Source organism: Aphelocoma coerulescens, chromosome 4, assembly GCF_041296385.1.
Source record: "Aphelocoma coerulescens isolate FSJ_1873_10779 chromosome 4, UR_Acoe_1.0, whole genome shotgun sequence".
Lineage (NCBI taxonomy): Eukaryota > Metazoa > Chordata > Aves > Passeriformes > Corvidae > Aphelocoma > Aphelocoma coerulescens.
Window position 1 is genome coordinate 53,499,957 of NC_091017.1, and position 22,907 is coordinate 53,522,863.

At 38.3% G+C, this 22,907-nt stretch overlaps 1 protein-coding gene across 2 annotated transcripts in view; it reads left to right on the forward strand.

Annotated features, from left to right (window-relative positions):
- GABRA4 (gamma-aminobutyric acid type A receptor subunit alpha4) overlaps nucleotides 1-20,990 on the forward strand; it is a 37,236-nt gene extending 16,246 nt beyond the window's left edge. For both annotated transcript variants that reach the window (XM_069012173.1, XM_069012172.1), the window contains 2 exons: nucleotides 2,845-3,104; nucleotides 20,457-20,990. In XM_069012173.1, the coding sequence (XP_068868274.1) occupies nucleotides 2,845-3,104; nucleotides 20,457-20,990 (794 nt within the window). The remainder of the gene's footprint in view (nucleotides 1-2,844; nucleotides 3,105-20,456) is intronic.
- Nucleotides 20,991-22,907: the final 1,917 nt, after the last annotated feature.

The window sequence follows — 22,907 nt, forward strand, 5'->3', positions numbered from 1 at the left end:
AGGTATCTGTATCATCAGTGGAAGCTTGCTATGAGTAAGGCTTAGATTCTGTTACTGTAATTTCATATTTAGTGCTCTTCTTTCCTTTCTGCCATTGCCATCATGAGAATGGATTACAAAAGCAAAATGATCACAAGATATTAAAATTGCCCTCATCAAAATGCAGCTTGAATGAGATGCTACAGTGAAAATAACAGAAAATCTTCTGTGGAAGACAAAGTGTAGGAATCTAAATGGAAATACGTTTCCTAACAAAGAAATAGGATAAAAACATTTTAAAAGCAGCATTTATAGAACAATGTCTTGACTTCATAATGCACCGTAGTCTAAAGAAGGAAGAGAATGTTCTACTAAAAGTGTTTCTACAGACTGATAGATGCTGTCAAGAGTGATAGGAATTAATGTTTTTTAGTGATGGCCCATTCAAACATGTAACTGGAGTCAAAACACTGTATCACAAGTGAGACAAGGTTGATGTTTATAGGGAGAAATAACCTGTAAACCTATTAAGAACCCCACTAACTTTCAACTCAATTGTTACATTAGACAAACTGGTATATCACTTCATATGCCTTTGCAGTGGTGTTAAATAATGGTACTTTTTTGAATGGAGTATTGCCATAAACTGGAAATATAGAATTTTTATTTACAGAGCAAATGAGTTTTTTCATACAGAATATGGAGCAATATATGTAATATGTGTAATTTCATGTATGTGAAGCTAAAAAAGGAATACTTTGGGCATCCACTAACTTACAGATAACTCACTAAAATGTATTTGATAGCAACTTACTGAAAATATGGCAGCGAAGGTCTTCCTAGTTTTGAGACAAATTATGACAGGGAGCCTGCTTTCCAAAGGTTTATTTTTAAAAGAGAAAAAGAGATAGGCAAGAGATAGGAAAGAAGCCATAATAGTGCTCTGGTACCAGCTTTCTAGAGGAACTGTCAGAAGAGGCTAACCAAAAGATCGTTCTGGACACTGCAGGATGAGGGAGAACTTAGCAAAGGTAACATGAAGGACTAAGGGACATCGGTCCATGATTTCTGCAGTCAGAGCTTCAGACACCTGAAATCTGGTGATTGTGGGAGAGTGGAAAGACAGCATTATTTTTAGAACAACTTTTAACCATATAAAAATATATTAATAGTATTTAAATATAAAAATTAATGTTAAAACTTAATGTCTATGTGCATTTTCAGTCAGAAGCTTGTCAGTGCTTAGCTTTGGATAAGTACAGTGTATGTGCAAATACAATATTTTTACCAGAAGTTAATTCCCTACCCTGTAAATCCCTATGACATATATGGGCAGTTGTACTGGCAGCTCCAAGTCTTCCAGAAGAATGATTTAATAGGGAAAAATCTGATAAAGAGTGTCAGTAAACTATAGTATTGTCACAGCCTCCCATCTCCTCCTTGTTTTTGCTTAATGTTTGGTCATTTATTTCACTTTGTTGTATTTTTACATTTATTAAACAAGTGTTTTTAGAAACAATTCAGACAAACTTTTGGCTTGAAGTGGACAAAGATCCACTCAGGTCCTTAGAAAGGATAGGGCTAAACAGGGATGTGTCTCCTCCAGGGGAAAAAACAAACTCAAACAACTTTCCATAATTTATTCTTTTTCTAGGACTTAAACATTTTCAGTGGTGTGATTTTCAACACCGTCCCACTGAAGAAGGTTTTGTGAGCTTGCATCTGTATTTTTTTATCCTCTTGAAAACTCTGAGGTATCCTTTGAGCTCTCATGACCTGGATACTACTCTTTTTTTCATTTTTCTTCTTTAGTAGGAAGGATTGATTTCATGGTGACCAGTTCTCTGTATGGCAATGTGTAGGTGAAGCTTTTTTTAATCATATTACCTTGATGGAATGCCATCATTTAGCAAACAGGGATGTGGGGAGTCTGTTGAAAAACATATCCTTAATGAGCTTAAATTCTTCTGAGCTAAGGATTGCATCTTGAATTAGAATGGGTACAGTGTTCTTTTCATAAGAGTAAAAGCATGTCTATTTGTAGTCACTCATCCTTGAGGTTATCATGCTAGGATTTATGCAGTGTTCACTACATTCCTGGGATTTTACTTTTGTATGATATGGGATGTTTTGGATGAAACCAGAGAAAAAAAGAGCTCATTCATTTGTTTTAATACAGCATGTATTTGCATTTGAAGTACTACATGAAGTGGCCGTATTTTGAGTTCAGTGTTCATGCTTGCACACTTTTTAATTCAAGTTGTTCTTTCAGAAGATGAAATTCTAATTAAATTTCATTGGCTGACTAGTAGCAGAAGGCTGTAAAAAAGGTGATATTTTCTTAACTAACAGAGTTTTTAACATAATATTCTTCCTTAGCACCAAAACAATTTGTCATGATTTAATGGCTCCTGGATTACGAGTGTGATCAGAGGCACAGATGCAGGGTAATAGGTGGCATTCAGAACCCTTTACAGGAAAAGTCATGTTTTTGTTGCCATCTGAGGAGTATTCCCCAATTTAACAACTTAAATTTTATTCAAATGTTTAAAAAATAACTTGTAAAAAATTCTACTGAACTTGATGTGAAAAAAAAATGAAACAAAGGCTTCTGCGTTTTCTTCATGGGAACTTCAGATGATCTGCTGAAGTCATGGCTTCCTGTGCCTCCTTTAAAAAGTGGTTAACTGTGGGCTTGGCTGCTCATGGATGTGTGATGGTTGCCATGACTTAGATCTAATGCAGTGTTCACAAGCAGCAGAGAAAGACTCACAAGTGATTTAAAATTCTTTGTTTGAAACTGCTTGCCAGTTCTTGCTTTGTTTTACTTTGATTCAACAGTTCTTTGGCTTTATTTTTTTGAAGGAATAACCACAGTGTTGACAATGACGACACTGAGCATCAGTGCAAGACATTCACTGCCAAAAGTATCCTATGCTACTGCCATGGACTGGTTCATAGCGGTTTGCTTTGCCTTTGTGTTCTCTGCTCTTATTGAGTTTGCTGCTGTCAACTATTTTACTAACATTCAAATGGAAAAAGCCAAAAGGAAGACAGTAAAGTCCCTTCTTGAATTTCCAGTTGCTCCAGTACAAAGAAAAAGAAGTACAGAAGAGACATTCACGGTACGTTTTCAGCTTACACAAACATTTTCTGTGTTTTTGGTAGTGTTTCTTGGTAAAAATTGGCCTTCAGTTTCTTCCCAGGTTCCCTTTGAGCTAATGATGCAGTGTACATCAGCTTAATGGAAGGCCAATACTACACTATATTCAATTATAAAAACCTGTAAAACATGATTCAGTTCTTATTTGCATTACTGAGTAAACTCAGGGGAGAGGTGGTTATGATGTCCATCCAGACGTGCAGTCTCTTCTATGTTTATTTGTGTTTTGGTGAAGGTCAGTTAGGATGGGTACCTTGAGGAAACTTCATTTCCTTTTGCACTTTGTTTCTGTATGGACTGATTATTAGGCCAAGATACTGCAGATTGTAAGGGCATCATGTTATCTTATGTAGCTAATGTCTTTAATGAATTAAAATATGTTAAAGCATTGCAGTTGTACCTTGGAGCACTTCCCTAAACATCACAATTCTCCTTGCATTGGATATATTGCCTATCAAGCGCTTTCTTTCTTTATCAGTTACAATTTCAGGAATTTTTGAAGAATGCTGGGTGGAAACTTTTTGCCTACTATAGATATCATTTTCATGTAATTTGTGTATCTTTGCACAGTAGTTCACCTCAATTCCTGATAAGTTTTTGGGTCTCTGTTTAACAAAATGCTTTCCTGCTTTCCTAATGCTTTGGATTAAGTGTGACTTGTGTGGGAGCTGTTTTAGTGTGTGGACTAGTTAATAAGAGCTTGATCTCATTTCCAGTAGAGCTCACTGGTGATTACCCCTTCCTCCCTTTTCCCATTCCCAATAAGTGGTGCTGACTCTCTGCTACATCTGTTCACAAGGCACACAGCTAACAGAGTCACTGCAGCACCTGTCCCAGCCATGCAGTAGGTCAGTACTTCCCAGCCATGACTGACTCTTGGCAACACCACTCAAGAAGTGAGTCGCTGACAGCAGCATTGTAATTGACTTACTCTTCCTGTCAGGCTGACTTTGTAATTTCCTTTGGCTGAGCCAGGATTTCAGAAGTGCTGTTTTAGACTAACTCTTGTTAATTTTGTCTTCTGTCTCTTTTAACATCTCGTTTGTCTCCTTCCCTATTCATCTTCTCATTTTTGCCTTCCCACCCCTTCCATTTTCTATTGCTGCTCAGCTGCTGTCCACCCACTTCCATTTTTCTTCCTCTTCTTTGCTCTCCTGCTGTAGATACTGTTTTCAATCTCCTGGCTATGTTGTTCTGTTAGCTCCCATTTCTGCTTAAAAGGATAGATGTGCTCCTGAAGGGTTTGTTATTTGTCACTCCATGGGCTGCTGGCAAGAGACAGGAACCAAGAAATATGTTTGTAGTAGCACGTAGTTCACCTTGTACACAGAGGTATTAGTGCTATGAGCTTATGCTAAGCTTCTTGACTGTGCAGCATGAAGTTTAGTAGAGTATCTTGGCTGCTCCTGAGGAGTGTTAGTAAATACTGCTTTTGGTGGTTGGTTTTATTTGCACACATAGGAAAATAAATTACATAAGAATAGTTTAATCCTGGGTTTATTTATAAGATTTTATTTAAAACAATAGGAAAAACCAGTAGTTTTCTCAGGTAGGTGAATAAAACTGTTATTCTCATGGAGGCTTAAGAAAACTCTTTTGATTCATGGACTGAATTGCTTTAAGTTAGTAGTGTATAATGCTTAGCCATTTATATGTATTTTGGAGAAATTTCTCTTTTTTTCTTTCTGTTGTTATTATTATTATTACTATTATTATTTTAAAAACAGCAGCAACATACACAGCTTCACCCAACCTGAAAGATAGATAAAATGAGATGTGAACAGTTCTATTCCACTGCTTAATTAATACTGCTGTGATAAATGTGGTAAGGTTCTCACAGATTGGAAGATTTTGAAAGCACTCAAGGGAGCAATCTACTCAAGGGGTTACACATTAATGTTATGAGTATGTAAGTGAGTGATAGTGTTGATTTTACCTTGAACTGTTATTTTTTTTCACGGCTTTCTCCCTAATTATGCTTATACTAAGACTTGAGACTGCTCTTCCAAGACAGCCGTACAAGGTGAGCCCACAGCTACTGTTATAAAGGCTTAGCTACCGTGCAATCCTTTCTATGACTAGAGGATTACTTCTGGTCTCCTGCTGTGCAGAACAGAAGCTAGGATCACTTCTCTGATTCTCTAGAACCTAACATAGATGCTACACTCTGCTTTCCAACCTGACATGTAAAATACTCCTTGCTGTATTTTTCTTATAAGGACTAATCTAGAATTTTCTTTATTCCTTATCATTATGTATTATATTATCTTTTATTATTATTATATTATTTCTTTATTCCTTATTATGAATCTGATTTTTTGTTCTGCACATATACTGTCTAGTCAGTGCTGATTTACTAGAGATAATGAAATCTCAGATTCCTTGGTACTGAGATTGGTGGTGAGTTTGTGGTGCACAAAGAATGCAGGACAGTAGCTGGGCTGCAGCATGTCATCTGTAAGCAGTGTTTCTTAATGTAAATCTACATATTTTTTCTCCATAGATAAATTATAGGCTTGATTTCTTGACCCAATTAGTGTTTAAAAAAATTTCTGTACTATACTGGCACTATTGTGATAGAAATTCTGTTGATAGCAGTACAATTGCCAGAGCTCAAGGAAAAGTTGTGTTTTAAACTTGAAACTTTTTTCAAACAGACTTTGCCTATAATACTAAATTTGCTAGTCTCCCAAAATTAAAGATTTTCACTTAGCCCAGGGAGGAAGTGTCTGCTAATTGGGAAAGAAGATGACTGAACACAGTTCTTTCTGTTGTATATCTCACCATTTGCAACCTGATTGGATCTTCTACTAATAGGTGGGGGGAAATCTCTGTGTTAAGCCTGTTAGACCTATACTTTAGCCTGCCTTGGAGCGGCTTACAGGTGTGTCTGCCTGCTTCTTTTGCAAGTGAGGTGCCATCTGTATAGGTCCCCTGAAAAATTACAGAGAAGTTGAGGTTGTTAAGGAAAACAAATATGGTGATATTATACTTTTAAATAAGGGTTTTATGAGCTATTGATTCTGCATTATTAACTGGATGGTTTCATGCATTGGACCTTTTTTTTTCCTCAAGTAACATGGGGGGATTGTCCTTGAAGGATTCTGTGAGGGAGCAAGTTGGGTTATGAAACTTGATTAGCTGTGGAACATGAAGATTTTTCTATCTGATGATATTAGAAATTAGGCATAATAATAATAAACTTCGGTAAAATAAAGATAAATTGCACATTATTAGAAGTCCTTTTTTTGACAGGAAACCCACAGAAATAAAGTGGGTTTTCTATATTGAATCAGTTCATATATTACTCATGCTAATTAGAATTTTTAGTGGTGGGTTATTTTTCTCTTCTCAGTCAAAACAACTTTTTCTAGTTGTCTTGGATCAAAGGCAACTCCTATCATTTATCATTATGATCAAATGATTTGGATATATTACTTTATATTATATATTTCTTCACTAGAACCAATAAATCTTTACTGTAGCCAATGTGGGATATCTGCTTTTCTAAGTTATTCTCTTATGTAGTTATATTTACATTTTTGCAGCTACATGATGGGTATGACTGATGCATACACTGATTAAAGTAAGCATTAAATGCAGTTCAGAAGCTAGCTAAGTAGTCTGAACTGTGTCAATTCCAACAAAAAAATCATGGCAATCAAGCTAATTTACTGGGCTGAGGGTGGCAAGAGCAAGCCTCCAATAGCTGCAGATGCAGTGCATGTTACTTTATCACTTGATTTGACTTTAGCCATGGTAACCTTCAATATTTTTTAATACTCCTTCCCCTCCCTACCCCATTTCAACTCTTCTTGGTGTCTTTAACTTCTTGATATAAAGTTAATGTGTTTCAATAAGGAGTGCAGGTCTGCAGTAGACATCCCAGGAGTAGGATCCAAGCTTTTTTGAGGTCTCCCTTGAGTTCACAAGGGACTTGGACAGACTTTCTATCAGGCACAGCAGGATAGCACTGAAATATGTCTTAGCCAAGAGAGATGGGTTACACCATGGTTACCTGTGGTTTCCTTGTTTTGGGAGCAAGTTAAAATGCTTTCTGGTTAGAAGGAATGAACCTATCCCTAAATGTTCTGAACTACTTTCTTTAGTATAAGCAGAAATGTTGCTACAAGTCAATGTGTGATGGAAATGAATGATTTATAGTTTGTTATTGGACTCCTGAGTCTATTTTTATGCTTCTGTACTATTTCCTTTTTACTGTATTCCTATGAAGTTTATTTTTAAAGACCTACCCAGTTTTGGAAATGAAGAATGCTACTGAAAAGTAGTCTTCAAAAAATAGACTCCTAAACACTGGTAACATGAGCTTCAACCTCAGCTGTTTGTTAAAAGGGTGCAAAACTTGGGAAAAATCAGGTCAGACTCAAAAAAGCCCTTTTGAATGGAATTATTTCTTCAAACTTAGTCACAAGTAGCTTGTAACTGTCGATTTTCTTCCTCTTTTCTGAAGACAGTTCCATGTCATCTTGTCTTCAGCAAGCCCTGTAGCATCTAATGGGGGAGCTTGGGGGCCAAGCTCTTCACTGCCATGTTGGCACACACTCCTCTCCTTGCTTGGGTGGTGTGTGACTGGCATCCACCTCGCAAGTTTACAAGAAATGTTGTCATGTGGACAATCTGCATGCTGCTTTTGTGTGATTCAGATGTATTTTCTCTTGTATGAAATACTTGTCTTGTATGGACACAGCTCAAATTATATGATGGGGATGGGAGAGGAGTGGAGATCCTCTGGCAGCCCTTGGTGAACAGACATCTAGAGCAGTTAATCTGGCTGATGGCCCCAAACTCCTGACTTACAGAACAAAGATTGGGCCTGATAAATTGTTCTGATGGGCTGTATACAATCTTGAGGCTATAGGTACGATACTTCTTTTTTTACTGTGTGTGCCTTTTTTTTTGTTGTTGTTCTTAATCCCTGAAGTTGATTAATGATGAGATGTCAGCAGATAAACTCTTGTCTAAGGTCTAAATTTAAAGTGAAACAAAAAATTTTAGTGTCTGGATGAAAACTTCTGTTTGAATATATAGACTATTCTGTAATAGAGAGGTACAAAAAATGTACCAGACCTAGAGTACTACCACTTGGTTACTTTGCTCCATCTTTGGAGTAGTAGAATAACAGCTTCCATTGTCCCAACAAATAGTGAAGTGGAGTTAAACCCTGCTCCCTCATATGTGAAAGGAAGTATCTGATGAGCAGCTCAGTCTTGATGGCAGTACTTGGGCCACAGCTCTGGTTACTGGACTCCCTATGTGGATGCATAGCCCATCTCCTTTGTATGACTTAAATAGTCCTGCAGTTAGAACACCATTTCAGTTTTTAAATATAATGACCATTTTTTTCTGCTTCACTACTTCTCCACTGCCTAGGGTGTTACGGTTTGGGTTTTTTAGGGCAGTGGCATTTAAAACTCAGATCCTAATGAAGGACGTCAGGCTCAAGAAATGCATAGAGTTCATCTAAATGTAATGACAGGACCATACAAATGGAGGCTGCTGGGCCATGTGAATAATTTCTTTGATGTCAACAGTTTTCTGCTGCTCAATTTCATTAGTCAACATTTTTGTTGTTGATGATTTACAGTCAAGATATGCTAGCATCAGGTTTAAGTAGGATGAGAGTGGATGCAGGTCATAAACAACTGGCACATTTTGTACTAAATGCTATTTAAAAGGTAGAAGAGATTGATCACCTGGGAGAAGGCTGCAGTGACTTAGTGGGAAATTTGAATGTTTGGATACCTGAAGATGCAATAGATCCAAACCAGTTCATAAGATATTTTGTTAGCTGTGATGCTCAGGTTAAATGTTTTTTGGGGCTTTTTTAGCTTCCTTGATTTTATTTGCCTTTTTGTTGTTTTGTTGCTTTATATTTTGGGGTTTTTAAAGGTCTTTTTGTGCTGTTTTTTTTTTTGGGGGGGGGGGGCTTTTTTGTTGTTTGTTTTGGTTGTGGGGTTTTATTTTTGGGGTTATTTAGTGTGTTGTTTGGGGGTTTTGTGGGCTTTTTTGTTTGTTTTTGGTTGGTTGGTTTATTTTGGTTCTTCTTTTGTTTTGTTTTATTTTTTACTTGGTTACTAGACAGTCCTACTGATCAACTGGCTCTATACCTAATGTATAAAGTGAAATATGTGCTCAAACAATATTATTTGGGCATAAATGTGAGGCATAAAGATTAAATTTTTTTAAAAAATATTTCACATAATATGTCTTTTTAAATAGCACAAATTAAAATGCTATATTAAAAAATGTTATCTCCCTTCAACAACCTAATGTTACTCTACCCTTAACATGGTTGGTTGTGGAATGAATTTAAACTGTAAGTAGAAACATTTCTCTACTGCAAAGTGAGCAAAGTAATTAATGGAAGTAGGCAATGTAGTATGGGATTTGTGCCTAGATTCTGACCCAACTTAACTGTGATGTAAACTCCACTGAATTCCAGAATTCAGTTATAATGAAGGTAAAAAATGGCAGGGTGTTTGATCAAATCGCTGTTGCAATTTAAAGGTGTTCAATGAGTTCTTTTCTTATTGTAGTGGAAATGTTTTTTGTGGGGTTTTGGGGGGGTTGGGTTTGTTGTGGTTTTTTTTTTTTCAATATGCAAAAAAAGAAGGAGATGTTTAGTTGCAACACCTGATAAAAAATCTGATAAAAAATCTTACTGGAGTTCTATCTCCTCCAAGCCTTACTAGGAAATGTTATAATTGATCATTCTTCAATTTTCTGTAAGTATTAGAATGAACTGTCACAAAGTAGGCAGGGAAATATGAAGGATATACTTGGCTGTTACTCATTTGATGCTAAAATGCCTGGCAGTGTTTACTGTAAGTAGTGGAACACTTTATTTAAATAGTATTAGGATAAGACATCTCTTTTGGAAACCAAAGCATAATGCTGTTATTTTAAAAAATACAACATCCCATTGTTTTTAATTCCAAAAATATATGTGAATGCCTTTCTCTGTCATTGTGATGATCTACTAGAAAAAAAAAAGACTACTATGCTCCAAAAAACCATGTTCCTTATGTTTTTTTTCATTAGCATATACAATGCATGTTTCTGTTTAATACTAAAAAGTTATTTTCATGCCAATACCAGTTGCAGGCATTCATATAGGTCTTATATTGATATAATGGCAGTTTCCTCCCTTGTTTTGTTCTTTTTTTTGTAGAGGGAAATGTTATGTAGTCAAAAAATATGTGGTAGTATTTCAGAAACACCGAGTCAGGGCAATCCTTTATGGTGGCAAGGGTAAAATTTTGAGATTGTTCAGCATCAACCCTTACACTGCAAATTGTTGGGGAGTTTATAGTTTTCCCTGTGATGGTTAGTATTAAGTGATATCTTTGAACACAAGACTCTTCATATTTTCTGCTTAAACCTTTTCATGTGTTTATATTTAAATTTTAGTTTTGTTTACCAAAGTTTTCAATACTGGTGCATCCAATGACACCAAATTGCATTTGAGGTTCACAGCTGTGTGTGAGATTTCTGGCTGGCTTCACTTTCGTACTGGGAAAATTGGTATCAGAAGAAATAAGCTTTGAGAGGCTTGGGAAGATCTACAGGGCAATGAGTGTTCCAGGCATTTTCAGCAAACTACTAAAGCAAATTTAACTGCAGCTTTAAGGTCAATGAAAATTGAAAGATACAGAAAATAACAAAGGTCTTTGGTTCCTAATCAGCCATTCTTCTTCCTTTCAGATGTTACACAAATAACCGCCACAGTTCATTAGGACATGATTTAGGCTAATAATTTTATTCCCCACCACAGTTACATTTTCAGTTATTTTATTTTTGTTGTAATATATTTATATAGCTTTAAGAATTTTAATATATAAAGCTTTAAGAATTGTGCACACCAGTGCTTAAGAACCATACACATGCATACTTACATTTAATACATATACATACATATATATGTTTGCATGTGTAAGGCTTTTAGGCAGCATACAGATGATGTGTTTATTTGGCATGAATTTGGCATCCATTTATTTAAAAAAGTTTCTTGTAATTTATGTTTCTTTAGTAACCTCAAATTTACTTTTCATCTACTTAGTGCACTTTTAGGCATGTCTAGTGGTAGAACATAGAATGGAGTGCTCTTCTTACCTCTTTTCCCCTCCCATTACATGATTCAGATTGCAAAATGAGCAGAGTGGATAGTGGACTGGCTCTTAAAACTTATCTCCCCTTTGTTTTTCCTTTCCAAATAATTTGCACTGCTCTCTGCACTGCTAGAGCTATGAAATAGAATTCATTGTGTTTTGTGGCAGGTGGAGTTTTTACTTGGTCATATTCCAGGGCTCTGTAAGGCAACCCAAAATCTCTAGTATTATTGCAGTAAAATTCTGATTGACTGGCTCTACAACACAGTAGTAAACTGGGGTAGATTTCTCCTCCAAGTTTTGCTTTTCCTCGCAGCAGGTCAATATGGTGACTCAGTGGGATCTGGGACAAGCAGCATTATTTACACTGATGACAACATGCTGCTTCCCTGATAAATGTCAAATAGTGTGGATTTGGCAGGTTATACAATGTCCTCCCAGAAGAACAGACTGTTTTCTTAGGAAGGATTGGTAAGGATAAAAACCACTATGGTAGATTTTAATAGGAAAATATTACTAAATTATCATACAAACAATTTTGTTGTTGCAGCTAAACAGTAAGTAATGTCAGACTTTTGGTTGCTTTAAGCCTTCCAATTTTTCATGAATTTTTGTTTGGATTAATTGAGTTCTCCCAGTTTGGGAAGCCCATGCTCTCATATAACACATTACTGACTCTCCTAAGTATTAATTTACCAGTGTCTCATGGAAGTTTTAGTAGTGCTGTCATGAAAGACTCTAATTGTATTCTTGGAAAATTAACAGAAAAGCATAAAGATGTTTATTGACTGTTCACTTTTAATTTCATTCTACTAACACCTCATCGTTACATGCCTGATTATTTTAATAAGCAATTAAAATTCTTTGCAGTTTTAAAACTGCTTTGACTGTGTTGCCCTTTTCAGGAATTTTTTTTTTTTTTTGACTGGTTGGTTTTGTGTTCGGGTTTTATTTTTTTAAGTATGCAAAATGGTGATTAGACACCTGAAGGACTTAATTACTAAATTTCCCTGGGTGGGCATGTGCATTACTGACTTGCTGCTTCTTAAGTGTTTGCCATGCATCTTAGGTGTACACCTACCCTGTTTCGACTCAATGGCCAGCATGTCTATAAGATACAGCCTCCCACAAATCCCACATGGGAATCTGAGCAGACTTGAATCCTGCCTTTTCAATATTGGAGGATTAGATTAGTAGCCAGACTTCTAGGTAGTCCTTGGCATGTTAAGGTCCTATTGAAGCTGCTCTTGTTATGTTAAATAATTTATATGGGGCCAGGGAGAAGGAGAGGAACTGATTATGGAGCCAGCTTGACTGTGCATGCACTGTGATGGGAGGGCAAGATTCAAGTGTGGAGAATGCAACATGTATAACAAGGAAGGATGACCACTTGTCCTAGAATATCCAGTGGCCTGGTGGGGAAATGCTTGAGATGTGGAAAGCCTGTGTTGATATCCCTGTGGAAGTCAGGGCAGATTTGAGAAGTGGTCTTCTATTACCAAACCCATGTACCCATCCTGGTTGCTGGGTTACAGTAGAGGACGACAGAGTCTTTTTGTGAGTGTCTTTTTGCAGTGTGACTTAGCTGTCTCACCTCAGAAAGGAGCTCAGAGCTGGAAGCACTGGATGCAGTTGGGTGGCTCCTTCTGCAAAGGCATGAAATCTAGGCTGTGATCCTACCCAGGGCATTTCTCTCCAGCTTTGACAGCTGCTTGCTAGATGTCAGTGTGTTAGCTCTCTCTCCCACTAGCACTGGTACCAGATGGTGGTGTTGTGACTTGTAAATTCTGTTGTGCATTTATCCCTGGGAAAGAGAAGCTACTGCTTTAAATATTGTACTACCTTAGTCCCAGAGAGAGGTACCATTTTAGTGATATCCTGTGGCAAAGATCTGTTGTGAACTAGAAAATGTATTGATCTGCAGCAGTGAGCTCTCCACTTGAGTAAACAAACAGTGCAAAAGCAGCCCTGGGATCTTGCACAGTGATGCTGTGAAGCTCTGTCATAGGGTGAGGCTGATGCAGGTCTTCAGAAGTGTCTGTATATTCAACCCCACAACTGCTGAGCTGTTTTCAAAGAGTGCTGAGGCAGATTAGAAGAATACATCTGAATTGTATTGCCAATATATGGTTCTAGTTTTAATGTGTGCCTGTTTTTCAGGAGTTGATGATGGCTGTGCTTCCTAGTGATCAGAGGGCCTAAGAAGGGGATTTTCCATGTGGAGTACTACTGGTACTCTGTTAGTTCAGGCAGTAAGAGCTGCTTATTTTAGATTCACATCTCAAAAGGATGTGTCCATCATAAAAACTATGAAGAAATTTAAAATTGCAGAGACTGATTTAAAGCTGCTCTGTAGAGCACTAACAGGATATAGGAAGATGCTCTTGAGTTGCGTGAAACAGCTGACTGTACAGTGCTGTACCAACACAAGAATTTCTCACAGCTTGCAGTGTTCTCACTGCTTTTTTTTTTAAATACAGTCCTAAGGATTAAGTTCCCTGAGTCCCTGGTAATCACTTTTACCATTGCTGCATTCTTCCCAGGACTTGGCTTGTGACTTTTAAATTATGTTCTTGTTTGTTTTACAGATTCTAGGTTGGCCTTATCATAGGAAATATGTGGCGTGGTTGTTACCAGCTCTCTTTGTTCTATAACAAGATGACTAAGTTTGTCAGTTCAGTACTGCATATTGCTGTGCTGATGATCCCCTTCCCTTGAACCTCAGCTCAGCTGCTGCACGCTACTTCAGTTCATGCTAAATTTGCAATCTTGACTTCATTGAAGTGCAAAATTGCCTTGCTTGTCAAAAACTGGTAATACATACAAAACAATCCAGTACTTTATTTTTTTGGCTCAAGTTGAGGCTCACATAGACTTAGAAATAGTTTCAGAATTTCCACATTATGTGAGCAGCTGTTTATGGTGTACAAACCATGTTAAATATTGAAGAGTGTCGATCGACTCATATTTGTGCATCATTTTAGTACTGTAGTAAACAGCAGTATCCATCAAAGTTGAGCTTAAATAGAAAAGCAAATGATGTATGAGTGGATTTTTGGCAATAGATTTATTGTAGGGGTTTTTTTGTTTGTTCTATACATTCTGCCATAGAAGCTGACCATCAGACTTACTCCACAAATCTGCCACAGTAATTAACAATAAATTGTATAGATTTATCCTGACCTATGCTAACAGCATCTTTCATTGTCTTATTCATGGTTAATTGCATGTGAATCCACTGGTCAAGGGAAGGATACAGCATTAATTACATTTTGCACACACTTTTAAGGAGGCTGGTTTAGATGTCCTGTCTTCATTCCAAGTGAAATGGACTTTCTGTTCTAGTACTAGCAAAAGGGCATCTTGCATCAGGACATTATATATAGGAAGAATTTGTACTCAATGGTTCTTTCCCTAATTTAGTTCTTTTAAAGATAAAACCCATGAGAAATAGCAGTGATACTTAAAATTAAAGCAAAATCTCTATGCCTTTTAAAGCAGTAAATACTTCAAAAGCTTTTGGCATAGTGCATGTTATGGGACAAAATTTGTCTGCCTGAATTTGAGCCTCCTTCCTCAGTGAAGTATGCTTATGCATAGGATGGGAGTTTTCTAAACCTCTTTCACTGAGCACATTTTTTGTTTTCTTTTCTTTTTTTAGTTGTATTTACTAATGAATTATTCATTTCGCTGGAAAGGAGTGATTGTCATAGTTGTATTTACTAATGAATTATTCATTTGGCTAGAAAGGAGGAGTGATTATCAATCTCTCCTGAAAAAGACTGTATTCCACATTTTCCCATATTTGGTCAATTCCTTGGCTTTACTATACTCACCTATCTACCTCTGGTGTGATCAAAGTTTTGGTGATAAATATTTCAACTCCCATCGAGGCTGGAATTTAGTTTTCACTGTTGCCAGTCTTGGCTGTTAAAAATAAAATAGGCCTTAGAGTATCCCAGCCAACCACAGAGCTTTAGCCAATGAAGATGTCTTACAATTAAGGCAATATATGTATTCTTAGATTATTATCAGAGCTCTTGAGAACTTTGTTTCTGCATGGACAGGAATTGTGCACTCAAATCACCCAAAATTTTGAAACTCATCCATAGTGTTTCTGCCAGTAAAGGTTCAGAGGCTGAATTCTCCTGACAGCACAATAGCAAGAAGGTTTCCTCTTGAAGGAGAAGGTTTCTTCTTGAAGAAGAAGAGCAAAGTACTTACAACTTCTGGTTTGGTGGTGGTTATGATAAGAGTTTCTGGTTTGTGTGGAATTGGTTGGACCAATTGGTTGGACCTGTCAGATGGATAGACTATTTCAAAGGAAGGGTGAGGCCTCATTTATGTAAGCAGAATTTGTTGGTTTTGTAGAAAGGCAATCTTTATCAGACCTGTTAAGCCTGGCTCTGCATCGTGTAATAGACTGGATGTTATGGTATTTTCCAGGCTCCCATTTTGCATTCCTGAGCTACACAATTTTAATGTCTCCCAAAAGTCTTACTGAAATGTCTCCAGAAAATCAGAATCTTTCTCAGTCTAGAGTGAGAATGTAAAAAATGTGCACTCGGCATTTCCTGTGGAGCCCCGTCTGGACTAGCACGGCAGTCCTGTTGGCTCAGGACAATTGAGTGGTTTCCTGACTTGCCCTCATAAAAGAATCCTTACTTGGATAATCCCTGCCTTTCTTGGCTTGCATTTTCATTTGGCTTTTATTTGATTTTCATGTTATATTTCTTGTTTCCGTGCCTGTGATGGGTTGACCCTGGCTGAACACCAGTGCCCACCAAAGTTGCTCTATCACTCCTCTCCTAAGCTGCACAGGGTAGAGAAAATAAAACGTTCACGGGTCAAGATAAGGACAGGGAGAGATCAGTTGCCAATTACCATCATGGGCAAAACAGACTCAACTTGGGGAAAATTAGTTTAATTTATTACTAGTCAAAGCAGAGTAGGGTAATGAGAAAATAAAACTAAATCTTAAAACACCTTCCCTGCAGCCTTCTTCCTGTGCTTAATTTTACTCCCGAATTAATATCTTCTGCCCTACAGTGGTTCAGGGGGATGGGAAATGGTAGTTACAGTCAGTTCATTACAAGTTACCTCTGCCACTCTTTCTTCCTCAGGGGGAAGAGTCTTCACACTCTCGCTCCAGTGTGAGGTCCCTCCTGGGGGAGACAGTCCTCCTTGAACTTTTCCAGTGTGAGTCCTTCCCAGGCTCTGCAGTTCTTCATGAGCTGCTGCAGTGTGGGTCTTTTCCATGGAGTGCAGTCCTTCAAAAACAGGCTGCTCCACACTCCAGCATGGAGGACCTCCATGGGCTGCAGGTGTATGTTTGTCAGACACTGGGGAAGTTTCTGGCAGCTTCTCACGGAAGCCACCCCTGTGGCCCCTCTGCCATGCAAGCCTTGCCATGCAAACCTAATCAGTGCTTCCAAATTAAAAGGCAGTAGGTTTGTGTTTCTTGCTGTTGTTTTAAAAAAGGTTAAGTGAAATAATTTTGGGAGGTAGCAAGTGCTTTGCATACGTTTATGCTTTTGTTTGTCAGATTATCATTGTTGCATTATCCTTTTACTAAGGGTATATACCATAGCTGAAATGTCTGTGAAATGCTTTCCTAATACAAACTGAATGTTGTATTCTACTGTGTTTTACAACAGAATTTGGTTCATTAAGGCTTGCCACAGAATCAGACTTGTTCAATATTTTTATTAGTGACCTTGGCACTAATCTTCAGATGATGTAGAGTCGTGAGATAGCTTCTGTACAGAGGAGAAATAGACTAATGTAGAAAGAAGTGAGTTATCTTTGTAACTTTGAACAGAGAAATATGTCAGGGCCCTATGTATACAACCAGTAATAAGAATTTTTGCTAGAAACTTTTCAACTGGACAGCTCAACAAGGAGGGATACCTGAGTGCTTTGAATGAGGAGAATGAGCTATTGTCATGATATTAGCTTGAGTAAAACAAGTGCAAAGAAAGGATAAATGGGGGTCATGATGGTCAATGTTCTGGTGAGGCCACCCTGGCAAGGAGTGTACATTCTGCTCAGCTTTGATGGGGCATGGAACCTGCTGCTCCATGGAGCATGCTTGTTTCAGTACATTTCAAGAACAAGGTTCAACTCAAGAACACAAATCCAAACTATTACGATGACATTGTGCAAGAACAACTGATTTTCTGTGATACTTCGTCTGTGGAGCTTGTTAGAAGTGCCACTTCTGATTTCTATGCTCTGAGTGATTGGAAGGTGGTTTCCAGAGAATTAAAAAAAATGTGCCCATATTTTTGGTGCTTGTTACGCTGTGTTATTTTGTGATCTTACAATGTTATCTATTTGAGCTTTATGTGTACATTTATGTGTATGTTATGAGAAAACTGGGTTTCTCTCTAAACTTGAAGTTTCTGAAGTATTGGAAGTTTTCTGTGTCAATAACAAAAAGGCGAATGCCCAGTAGGCTTTTACACAGATACACATTTTGACTATTTGAAAAAGTAAAGATAATTTTATTCCAGGATAGAGACTGTAATGGAAAATAAGTAGTAAATCCAATAGCAACAGGTCTGGTTTGGTCATTTAGATGACAGTTGAAGTGGGAGAAGATAAAGTATTATGCAAATATATTGATGGAAACAAGTTCCTACAAAAGAAATGGAGATGACTGGAATGTGAGGAGCCTGACTGTTACCTGTCTCTCTCTTATCTGTGTGTGTAGTGGATGGTGCACAAAAGGGAAGTATACTGAGATGGTTGCTGAAAACATGTGACAGTACAAGTGAGCAAGAACATAAAATGGTGTCTCTGTAAATTAATTGCACTTAATTTATTGTTTTCCTTTTTGGACCATTCTTTATGGTTGCACGTGGAGTGACTGAAGATGTGGTAATTCTATTCTCCAGCAGCAGCACTTCTAAGCTACTTGTCTAATGTAGGCAGAGAACAGGAAGGAACCGAAACATGTCTTAATTCCAGCGCAGATCTACTTTGCACCCCCTGTCCCAGCCTGTGGATTTTTGCTCCCCGGGCACTGCTTGAGAGCTTTGCAGTGGGTGACTCATACTTGAGCAAAGCCAGGTTGTCCGAGGATCCACATGAAGAAGATAAAACTCACCTCCTCTCATTGACTAGTGCCAGCTTCTTGAGAGCACAGAGCTTTTGTTTTGGGCAGTGAACATTAATGACTTCCATCTTCTTAGCTTTGCAAGCTTTCAAGTGACGTGCAGCACTCCATCAGATATTACCAAATCTCTAGTAAGTGTACCTCTGTCCTGATTGTACATTATCACTTCAATTTAGCAGTCTTGAAAACAGCTTTGCTATTCCTGGGTCATTGACAACCCTAGTACGAAAGTATCCTAACTGCACACCAGCGTGTACTTCTGCACTTCCCAAAAAATGACTCGGGCTTCTCTATCAAACAGTAAAATCAGTGTTTCTTTCAGGAATATCCAGTCTCTTCTGGTGTTTCTTTCAGTCCTCTGCTTCTTTGGATAGCAGATGCAGAAGAGTAAATAACGGGGATTGACATGCTTCTATGCAGGAAGGAAAGCTGAAATTCAAGAGGGATTCTTTGGTATATCAACTGTGAGCTGGAAAATACATCAGCCATGAACAGGCATAAAGCTGTGACAGTTTCAGATAAATTCAGGCCAACAGTATTGCCAGTGACAGATTTGTACTGCAATTAACAGGATTAGGGACCAGCATTCTGGCCATGATGGGAATACTGTCAAGTGATTTGGTTTTTTTTTAAATTATTTTTTTAGATTTCTTTTCATCTTCAATTTCTCTGTTTCCTTGAGCAGAACAGTGAAGCACAACTGATGTAGTAGACAGACACAGTGTCACTCTTGTCACTACTCAAGGTACTACTAGTACCTTGAATAACACTTAACCTGCTCTCTGTTACTGCTCTGTCACTTGGCTGGAGAGAACCGCTGCTGGACGAAGGAGAGAAGACATCGCTGCCTGCTTTCTCTCCCTTTGATTTGTGCTGTGAGCTTTGGCAGGGTTCTTTGGAAAGGTTGGAGGGAAGGAGAGCCAAAGGCACAGTTGATATGGTACAGGGCAATGCTTGGGAATGGTATCATCAGAGGGGCATAAAACAAAGGATTTTTAATATATAACAAGTGGTTGTTTGGTCCTGTCTGTATTTAGACCTGTGTACCCTATCTGTCCTCAAGTCTTTGTCTTCTGGAAAGCAGTTAGTTTCTTAATTAAAAAATATTCACATATTATATCTAAAGTATTATATGTTTTACATCATATTTAGGTGCAGGACTGAAGGTCAGAATTCCTTAGGTACTTTTCCAGAAGGAAGTTCAGGAGATGTTAGTCTTCCTCTTAAGTGCAGAGAAGAAAGGCAGAGGCTGAGTCATGCTCCCAAAAGTCAGTAGAATATTAAACTCTGATGTATTTCCTATTCCTGTCCTCCCTTATCTGTATTTCAGTTTCTCATGCAGCCTAATAAGTACTATTTGGTTGAAGAATATCTTTCAGAAAGACATCCAGACTTGCCTGAAGACACCAAGAGATGGAGAATTCACCACTTCTCTTAATGAATGGAGAGGAGTAGTTGGTGAAAGACTAATTTATTCCCTGATTCAATTGTGCCTGGGGAATTTATTGCCTGTGGTTGATGTGAAAAAGCACTGGCTTTATTTCTGAAAGAGCAGCAATGGGGTAACTTGGTTTGGTAAATACTTGCATTTTAACGGCCTCTTCTGTAGAAGACTAGAGTTCCTAGTATATGGTAGTTATTTTTCTGGGGATATAAAGCATAAATAAACCTTCATGGCTGGTAAGTTGCATCTAGAATGTTTTTATATCATCAGAGAAATAGGTAGACATCAGAGAATCTTGTTTTGAGCTTGAGCCTGGAAAAAGCGGTCACTCTAACCTGAGAATCCTTAGCTTCATGGTTTGTATAGGTACTGCATCACATGGGGCGTGATGCATTTAGATGTCTTCACTCTGGTATTCCAGCCACAGGTAAAAGGAACTCATTTGTCACTTTCTGTGCTATTAAATCTATTTTCATGAGTTTTCAGTATCTTTGTGCTTCAGGATCAAGTTACTGGTTATATTTGTGAGTATTGCTCTGATAGTGCATGATTATAGTTTCCACTGCTTTTTTTCTGAGTGTTTATTTGAAGAATGACTAGCATTTTTTTGTAACTTTGCAGAGTACAGATGCCAATTCAAATGTGAGGAAAAGAACGAATGCCACAGTACAGTCTGAAGCTGACGGTGGGAGCCGAATTGACACAAGGCACAGCTCTGTCCAGCCTCCCTCTGTAGCTCAGGGGTCTTCTGACATTGCACCCCACTCCCTTTCTGCATCAAGTCCCAACCCTTTCACACGAATCAATGCATCGGAGACATTATCTTCTGCAAGAGCTACCCCTCCAGCTCCTCCTTCTACCCCCATTTTAACTGGATTTGTATCCCAGCATGCCACAGCTGGATCCCCTTCCATTCAGCACTTGCTTGGATCTAGACTGGAGCAGATTCAGACCACCACACCTAACACTTTAGGAGCATCTGCAAAGCCATCTGCTGTCACACCACCTCCTCCCCCTGCCTCCCACTCTGGCACGAGTAAGATAGACAAATATGCACGCATTTTATTTCCTGTTACCTTCGGAGCATTTAACATGGTCTACTGGGTGGTGTATCTATCCAAGGACACCATGGAAAAATCAGAAAGTCTAATGTAGTTTTGCTGCTATGTAGTAGTTCCTAAATTATACTCACATTTGATGCAGAGTTTCTTCTTTTGAAACTATTTAAAAAGGTCAGTAATTCTTATTTATAAAAGCTGTGTGCTACTTTCCCATTCTAAAGGCTGGAGTTATTGGGGATAATTAGTTAACTCTTAGCAGAGTATTGGGTAACAGTAATGGGTCTTCCTCCATTCAGCCAGCAATGAACCAACATTCACTTGAGACAGACTACTCTGGCTGCACAGAACTTGCTTTTGGGAGGAACGTGCACCTGAGAAAAATCAGAGGTAGAGGTGCACAGCTGTGCAGTGGAACACATCTGACTGCTAGGAATATGCACGTTGGCTATTACAAATCCCTGAGGCACCCAGCACTGCTGTCTGGACACAGCACAGCATTCTCTGAGTGCCAGGTCTATGTCCTGAATATTTTGACATTGCTTGCTGGGGAAGGACTTTCCCTGCTAGGTTAAAATTGGCAGAATGGGGGGAAGAAAATGAACAGTGGGAAAAGAAAAAGAGAGTCCAGCCTGGGAGAGTGCAACTCCGGGAAAGTTATGCAAAGGAGTTGTAGAGCTCCGTATATTTTTACTAAGCATTATTTTGCATTGTAACCTGGGAAATTCTCACACCAAACTAAGAATAAGTGAACCTTGTAAAATCTGAAATCTGATGTAATTCTCAAAATTGGATTTTCTTGTTTGGTAAGGTGATCTTAAATGGGCGATTCTTCTTTGACCTTGCTGACCAGCTTGAGTGGATTTACTCCTAAATTATATCAATTGTAGTAGATGAGGACCAGATCCACAATGTTCAACTTTTTATTTGAATTCTTTGCTTCTTCTTTGGATGCTTTGAGGTTTGGGTTTTGGTTTGTTTTTGGGTTGTTTCCCCCATACTTTTCAGTTACACTCCTGATTTCCTTTAAACACATATTCCATTGCCCCCACCCCATGCTCCTTACGTAATGTTTGTGTCAAGTTAAATTTTCAACATAGTCTTGAAAGTGGCTTCAAAATTAAGCCAAAAAAAAGCCTCATTTCCTGTGCATGGATGAGTGTGGCTAGGGCATGTCACTGAGTGAATGAAAGACACCCTTTTTGAGAAGGATGGCTGATTCTCTAGGTGGATCCCAGGCTAAAAAACTTAATTTACAATCCATTTGTTTACTTTAAACTGTGGCATAGATAGGTGCTTTTCTTACCAAATTGCAGTATGCAAGCAGGCAGCATTATTAAAGAATTGAATAGTTAAACCTGATAGAAATCCTAATCATAAATGTTATTTTCACTAGAAAAGGTAGAAAACACATTGCCAATAAGTACAGGAAATGTTTGTACAGATCCGCCTGGCTTGGCAAATGGTTAGCATTTCTGTGCAGGTGACAAGTGAAAATCAAAGGCCAAATTCTCAGCTATGATCTGGCTGTGCCTTTAAAGGGTCTGGACTAATCCTTAGCTTCAGTTGATTAGCTTCAGCAGATTGGTAGCCTGTTGTCAAAGTCTTATGCTGCAGGGCAGATCAGGTGAGTGTTGAGTGGTTCTGTGCCCAGGTAATGATCAAGGGACTGGTGGAGACCACAAGCTGGTGGGGTAGTGGAGGGCATATGTGAGACTGCCCTAGACTATGCTGGGACAAGGGTCAGGGTAAAAAGACCCCATAATGGTGAGACTACGACTGTGCCTCTGTCTCTCCAAGCCTTTTAGCCAGCTCATGGCTGAGAATCTGACCTTTAACTTACGGGACCTGGGAGATGGCAAGAGATACTACAGCATGTAGTATGGATCCCTTAGTGCTCTTGCATGTGTAATACTGGACTGTAGATGATAGAATGCAGTGGGAATGTCTTACCTAACCTTATTATAGTGTAGTGATATAAACAGTTGCCTTAGTCTTTCTTTTACTTAAGGGA